This window comes from Scomber japonicus, chromosome 4 (genome assembly GCF_027409825.1).
Source record: "Scomber japonicus isolate fScoJap1 chromosome 4, fScoJap1.pri, whole genome shotgun sequence".
In the NCBI taxonomy this organism is placed as follows: Eukaryota; Metazoa; Chordata; class Actinopteri; order Scombriformes; family Scombridae; genus Scomber; species Scomber japonicus.
In genome coordinates, this window is record NC_070581.1 from 5,942,462 (window position 1) to 5,950,984 (window position 8,523).

At 37.7% G+C, this 8,523-nt stretch overlaps 1 protein-coding gene across 1 annotated transcript in view; it reads left to right on the plus strand.

Moving 5' to 3' along the window:
• Nucleotides 1-854, plus strand: part of ntsr1 (neurotensin receptor 1 (high affinity)) — a 66,214-nt gene extending 65,360 nt beyond the window's left edge. The window contains exon 4 of the mRNA XM_053317658.1: nt 599-854. Within this exon, the coding sequence (XP_053173633.1) occupies nt 599-854 (256 nt within the window). The remainder of the gene's footprint in view (nt 1-598) is intronic.
• The last annotated feature ends 7,669 nt before the right edge of the window (nt 855-8,523 follow it).

Below are 8,523 nucleotides of genomic sequence, written 5' to 3' on the forward strand. Positions count from 1 at the left end.
TATACTGCACAGTGAAGCTCCAACATCCAACTTTAAACTGTGTGTGGGGGGGGGGTGTTTAAGAGATGAATTTATAACATCAACTCATTACTTTCTAGGAACCAGTCTTATTTTGTGGAGCTGTTTATACGACTGCAGACGTGCATTCAATAAAAATCAATGCTGCAAACAGCTAATAGGCTACATTATAGCGGATTTAACAAGCAAGTAAGGAGAAAACTACCCTTGTAGAATATTGAGTATTTTTGTAATTTGAAAAAAAATAAGTCAAAAATAGCACAACATGGTATATCTTTTAGGACCTGACTAATACTGGATTTTTGGGGCCGATGCCAATACCGATATTAAAAAATTCTGATATTTATATGCTGACCGATAATCTTTTATATACATATATAATATCAGCACATATCGGACAGAATAAACATCAAACAACATCAATACTGATATATCCCTGGCCAATATCAGCCGATAATATTGGTTGACCGATATATCAGTCTATTATACTATTCTATTATATTTTACATATACTATTTTTATTTTATTATACAAATGTGTCCAAATCAATGTGACAGTGACACCTGTGTTTCTCCCACAGCGGCATGTACGACTTCTACCACTACTTCTACATGCTGACCAACGTCCTGTTCTACGTCAGCTCGGCCATCAACCCCATCCTCTACAACCTGGTGTCAGCCAACTACCGTCAGATCTTTTTCTCCACGTTGCGTTACGTCTGTTTGCCCTGCCGCCGGACGCCTAGGAGGCACCCCCACCCCCTGACCCGCCACTCCATCAGCATCTCCAGCAACCACACCCTCTCCACCAACATGATCAAAGAGACGGTGTATTGATTGAATTGAACTGCAATGGAATACATTTTTAGTCTGAGTCTCTGACGTCATTAAAAGAAATTCTACTTGGAGACTGTATGATCCAGTGTTGGGTTCACCATTGTTGTCATGTGGGGTCATGTGACCAATCTGAGCACTGATTTAATTTCAGATACACATTTTACTATGTGTTACTGTTTGTTGAATGTTTATTAGATATTATCTGAGTTTGTGGAATCACAAAAAAACTAAATATGACAATGGAAGAACGACAAAGGGAAGAAAGGATGGACATGAATGGAATCTTTTAAAACAGTAACAGATATGTTAATGTTTTATACAGTACAGTATGTTTCTATACACATCGTTTGTTGGACTAATCATTCAGACTTGGTGCTGTACAGTGTAAATGACTGCCGTTTTTAGTGTTACATCCATTTTCTGAAACTCCTGAAAATACTTGCCCTCTGGCGATACTTTTACCATTACAAAGGTTCTGATGTAACCCACCTTTGTGCAATTTTAGCTCTGTGGATAAATCCGGCTTTGATGTCAGGAAAAAAAGAAGCTCTTTCATCGATCCAGGTTGCTTTCACAGCTGTATTGGTAGAATCTCTTCCATCATTGCCTCTCTTAGCATCAGCACAAGCAGCTTTATTAGCAAGACTTTTGTTGTACAGAAGGTATATCCAATAATGCTTAGACTCTGAAATGTGAATGTCTGTGGGATCTGTAAATAATGCAGACAGAGATTATATATATACATTCATAATAGCCTATAGAAAATGTGAGGTAAATGGGAAACAAGTCATTTTTGCTTTCCCACCAGCTGCTACTTTCACAAATTAGAGGCAGGGGAGTCTAACTACTGCTTTACAAGAAACACAAAGATGTGAAACAATCCGGAGTCTCCTTCAGTGCAGGCACACAATAAGTTGTTTTTCTCTATGAATTGCATTTTTCAAAGGCGAAGACGATGGAGCTTGTGCAAGAGGTCACTATTTTCTGACTGAGATGGCACTTTAATTCTATCTGCATCGTGGTCTTTTTCTGGTATAGACGTTTAACTCAGAGTTGATCTTTATATACATTTTCTTCCAGCCACAGTTAATTATATCAGCCCACTGCACTTTCCCAGTACCCCTGTGAATTTCGGTCCATATTCGATTCCTGACCTCACAATTTACATTCAATTGATCAATTATCTCAAGGCACTTTTCACATAGAGCAGGTCTAGACTGTACTCGTTAATTTAATTTAGAGAGACCCAACATTCCCACATGAGCCGCATTTGGCGACAGCAAGGAGAAAAACTCCACTTTAATGGGAAGAAACCTCAAGCACAACCGGACTCTAGATGACCATCTGCCTGTATCGGTTCATGCAATGACAACGTCTAGTTCCAACAAAGGAAGTAGTGTGCCTTTTATGTAGTGAGGCAGTCAGTAAGGGTTGAGATCGACGTTAAGGTGGTAGATTGGATTGTGTCACGTCATCCTGACATAGACCTGCAGTTGACAATTGGCTTTTCCAAACCATAATCAAGAGTTTTGGTTGCTTGTCCCAACCACAGCCTTTATTGTAGTTGACTTGTCATAACCATGATCCTTCCTCTGATCTATCGTAACCACACCCTAACCTGTTTTCATTGTCTAAAGGCCAGAGTTTGCTTGCAAGGAACTAGTTCATACAAGTCATCCAAACATATCTGAAGACATTCAGTGTCTTGTAATTGTTCTAAATTAAGAGGAGTGAATCATCGACGGGTGAGAACGATAATGGGGATACAGTCTTTTCTTGAATGCATATTGTTGCATTTGTTCATACAGACAAACAGTGACAGAATTACAGAGAATATCCAAAAATGCTGTTCTCACCACTCTGTCAATTACTGCATGAGGTCTGCATGATTGTCAGATTTTCAGAAAAAAGAACATTGTTAGACACAGACCCCCCCAATTCTAACAGTAAGGTGTTGGGGGCCTTAACCTTAACCATAATATACCATGCCAACTGTATCATAATTACCATTTGCAGACATTATACAATTTGCAGCCTTAGAAAAAAACACTGGGATTGGATGTAAATCAGCTCAATTGAATGTAACACTAGGTTTTGCAGAATCATCCAATATCAACTTTATTAGGCGATAGGATTCAGTGCACAGTTGGGGTACTACTTATTCATCGACAATAGTTGCACTACTTGTTGGTGAGGATCACGAAACTTTTTATTTGTTGTATTAGCTGCCGTGTAACTAGAAAGTCCGCCCTCCTATTGGAAAGGAAACTGGTATCGTACTCAAACTCGAGCAAGTTTTCCTGGTTGATCTTTGCCGACGACTTAATGCTTGTGTTGCCAGTTTTCAGAAGCATACATGTGCACAGTGAAGTAACGCTTCCTCCAGGTGTGGCCCCAACCAAACTGTAATTGTCTTTCTACTGCACAAGTCATTGCCTCTACTGTATGTCTTTCTGCCTCAATACAAACAAATGGGATTGACAGATCAGCAGGATTTAGACGTTTAATTCACGAAGGACCCAGGCTTAATTTATGCTGTTAGAGGAGCCTCTATACGTATATGCTGAAATCAATATCAGGCTTTGGTAATGATACAGTACTGAAGTCACAGCAGCGACATCATTCATTGTTTGTAACGCTCATGCTACTGAACTCCTACCAGTTAATTTTCAACTTGCAGCCTTTTATTTTGAAGTTGAAGGTTTTGCCAGTATACCATGAATGTATAGTTCCATTAAATACTATATTTGTCTTAACAGTGTTGCTCATGAAAGTGAGGACAAAAAATATAGTGCTTAGAGACAAGTAGTGTAATTTCACTTTGGCTATGGCATTACTGTATCATAATAAAGACACTGCAACCCCATTTTCAACACATATCACAGCAGTAAATTGCGAGAAAAAAAACCTTTGTGTTTCAATGATTGATCTTTTATTAAACAATGTACTTACTTAGTATTGGTGACTGTTACTAGTTGTGCTTTGTATTGGTTGATCAATCTCTGTACTTCTGTTGATTTGTACAGTATCTGTGTTGTTGCTGTTGAATCACACATGCGTCATTAGAATGTCATTCGGCTACACATCAGAAGCTCTGACCCACAGGTTCAGCCATCCTGAATGAAATACACAAAAATATATCTGTATATCTTTTTCATTTTTACAAACCATACAAACTGTAAATGCTTTCACATACTTGTTTCCTGTGGAATGTACAGACCTGTAAATGGATGTATAACACAACTTGTCTCAGTTTTATTGTATTTAAATCAAAAGGAATATTTTGTTTATTTTAATTGATGATTCACATCAGCTGTTTAAACTGTATATCACACATTTCTCAAACAGAATGTTATTTCATTTCATCATAAAAAAAATAATAAAAGAGAGAAGATATATATAATACAGTCACGCTGTTTACAGTATGTCTCTCTTCTGTCTTATTACACAGACTCCCTCACTGCTATGCAAGAATATACAAACAATAAAGGGTGCGCACACACACATACACACACACACACACACACACACACACACACAGACCACTTAGCAGCACACTGTTTGACCTTTTCTAAAGTACACTCATGACAATTAATAGCTGCAGGCTTTAAAAAAGAAATGTCACTCACTGAGCGCGTGTGTCCAGCACAGAGAGCCGCCGCCTTATAAAACAAGCCATGTGTCTTCCTTTAGATCTGAGGAACAGAACTGTCTTCCTGTGGGATGCAGAGGAATCAAACCAAACAGAGCATACAGTAAATATCAATGACTGCTTCTGATGTTTGCTTAGATACCACAAGGCGACTGGATATATAACATGCTGGCGGCTTTTCTTTGCTGGCTAGTGCAGAAACAGGCCCAGTCAACAACCGCCAACTTAAGTAATGGGGATTTACTAAGCCTGTTGCAAATGACTGTCAGGGTCAGCTGCAGGTCATGCGATATTCATGAAGTGCAGGGAAGTCAGATCTGATGCTGACTGTTTTGTGCATGTCTGAAAAGCAACAGAGCATAAATATGATGTTTTAGGGATTAATGGTAGAACTTTTAAACTCCTTATTAAGCAGGGAACCACAGTAAAGGAAAGGAAGTCTCACTTCAATTAGCAAGACTTATTAAGCCAGGCTTTTCCCTTCATCTTTTCTATTCCTCCTTGTTGGAATACACCAAATACATTATTCAGAAAAGCACAAACAGTGACTTTTTACAAATATTTATTCTCTACCTACCTGGCAGGTCTCTAATTGGACAATCAGTGGTTCAGTCTCCAGCTCCTCCAGTCCGCATGTCGCAGCAGGTGAAATACTGAACCCCAATTTGTTCTGGAGGGCTATGCCACTAGTGAGTGTGTGTTAAATTAGCCTCTGCCATTAGTGTGTGTATGTGAATTTGGTTCTTTCAGTGGTTAGAGGACTAGAAAGGTCTGATGTAAATGCAGTCCATTTATCATTTATTTCATAGTTATATTAGAAATGATTTGTTTTCAGGAAGAAAAAAAAAACAAGTCAAGGACTGGTAGTGTAATGATGTTACATCCCTCTCCTCTGCTCCATTCTGCGTCAGAATGCTCCTTAGCTAAATTATTTACTGATTAATTTATTGATTCAAGCAGTGTCAATAAAAAGAAAAACAGGATTGTTTCGCCTATTTCCACTTTTTTTTTTTACTTACTTTACTTTACCTACTAGAAAAAGCAGGAACACAGGAAAACAAATTAGTACAAAAATAAATAAATAAGGAGTCAAATTCAGCACTCCAGTCTCACTCTGTTTCTTTTATGCATTTTCTTGTTAGATCGGTTCATGTGCTTATATTTCAGAAATAGTTCCTCTTATGTGACCATACAGTGAGCACTGAGGCTGCATTTCAATTACAAATCCAAAATGCCTATTTCCATTTTATTCAGATATTGATTATATCAAATTAATTATTTTTACTGCCTTAACAAACATAGCTTGATGTACTAATTCAAGGCTCTCTGCTAATCCAGACCGCTCTAGGTGAGCTGTTCCTCATAAGTTGCCAAGGTGATTTATCCCTGTTAAAATTGAGCCAGTTTGGTAATACTAGGAAACCTGGGTTTAAGTAAATAGATAGAGATGTCAACACTCACAAATCACTCTGTATTACAACTTTAATGGTGCACAACAGCACAAGAAAAACAGATGCATGTCAGCCCTAGGCTTTCCTCAGCATAGCTGTCACAATTGTGGGTTGACCCTGGGACATCTGCAGGTGATTAAAACCAGCTGAAACACATCATTTCAACAGGCATCATAAACCACACAAAAAAGCAAGAAAAAACAGACAAAAAAATCCAAAACAATGCAAGGCGCCTGAGGAAATGTTCTTAATGATGTGGCTGTAACAACCTAACAATGACCTATTGCAAAAAGAAGAAAAAAGTCAAAGTCTACTATTATGATTCCATTTCTTGCAGCATCTCTACAAAAACAAAACTATCATATCAAGCATGTGCATAAATAGGAACAAACACCCCAAGGCAGCAAATTATGTTCAAAAACTAGTCAAAAAATATCAAAATAAGATGAAATATATCACTTTCTGTCATTATAACAGCTTGAAAAAGGTCATTATAATCACATCATATCACATGAGAATGTACAATAAAGCATGTGTGACAAACTGATTCACCAAATACATCATATATAAAAATACTATTAATAAGTCAGATGAGTGGCCAATACATTGAAAAAGTATGTCCATGCATCGACATTGATCATATGCAATATGATACATATATCAATAACTAATAAGTGGACTTATATCATGCCATAAGAGGCCCATCAGTGTACACACTCACAGCAGAAAATATGTGTGCAAACAAAGACCAATTTTGTACTTAACTCCCTGAAGAGCTGCAAATATATAACCTGACAAAATGAGTAACCAGCAAATGTATCTAAACATTTCCACATCACATTTCCTGTAATTGCAGTAGGCACTAGGCAGATAAGAGGCCCAAAGCTATACACACTAACAATGAAAAACATGTATGTGTAAACTTACTGTCTACAAAACCAGAGAATAAGTAACCAATAAATATGTCTCCAAAAAATAAGACCTTGTGTAATTGTGACCGTTATATGAGGCCCATAAGCCTGACAATAAAAATGCATATGTGCAAATTTGAAGAAAAAAAACAAATTAAAAAAGATACAAATGTATACATAAGAAAATGAGTAGCAAGCTGAGTCTTTATATATCTGATAGGAGGAGAGTCTCACATACAGCCATTGCAACCTGAGCTCAGCCAAAAGATAGCTGTCTATCATTTCTACTCATCTTGCTTTGTAGTACAGGCTCCTACAGTGTGGGGCAAACAGAACAGCACAGCATCTCACCAACAACACCGCAGCGAGAGACTTCTAAAGGAAGTGAACTTGGCTCCCTGAAATGAAAAACAGTGATCTTTTTTTTTTATGCATCGCTGAGTTCATGTTCTCTGTCCATCTCCATCCAGCTCTGCATCCTGGCGCTGCAGGTCAGGGTCCAGTTCTCTGACGGGACTGATGACTGAGGAGGTTTTAGAGTTTTAGAGGTAGCACTCCAATTTAAATTCATTTCATCATTTTTGTGGCTGACCTCAAACAGGTGAGAGGCTGTCCTGTTTACTGTTTACTCAAGTTCGTTGTGCCTGGAGAGGAAGTTGTGTGTGTGAGTGTGTGCATGTGTGAAGCTTGTGCACATGCCCATGCTTATCTGGAGCGGATGTGGGAGAGCTGCAGGAGAAGTGCTGTATATATATATATATATATATATATATATATATATATATATATATATATATATATATACAGCACTATATATATATATATATATATATGTGTATTATTGATTGATTATTTCTGCCTTTTCCAGATCACTAACTATCCCAGCTTTAATAAGAACCACAGAAGAAAACTGAGATGTGCTCTGCTGTATTGGCCGGCAGTTTGGACTTACTATTAATGAAGGCTTGTATTAGTTATTCATTAACTCCTAATTTAGGATAATAAAATACCAATCTTCTAACAAAATGAGTGTGATTGAAAGTTAAGCCAAAATTTAAGACAATGCCAAGACTTGTTTTGAGGTATCATTTGCCTTTTTTGTGGATTATTTCAGTTTTGGAGAAAGTTCTGAGATGTCCGATCATTAGTATGGTCAATACACTGAGCCAGTTTTTCAACAGGATGGACATCTCAAGAGGGAATTGATATGCTAAGTAAAGTATCATCTGTGTAGTTATGATAATGATCTTGTGGAAGTACGAGGAACATGAATAAACCAGGACCAAGAATTGAACTTTGTGGAACTTTAGCTCCAGCTTTTCTTCATTCCATTCAAGCTGAGACCAAAAAGCTCAAAGCTCCAGTAACACTTTGTTAGACCAACCCAAGTTTCAGCTTGTGGCTTTCATCAAGGTCATCATAAAGCACATTACAAACAGCATTTAAAGGTGCAGTGTGTACAATTTAATGGCATCTAGCAGAATGAACTTGAAATATCATATATTCATAAGTATGTTTTAATTAATGTATAATCACCTGAAAATAAGAATCGCTGTGTTTTCCTTAAAATGAGACTTTTATATCTACATAGGCAGCGGGTCCACTTCCACGAAGGCCGCCATGTTGCACCGCCATGTTTCTACAGTAGCCCAGAA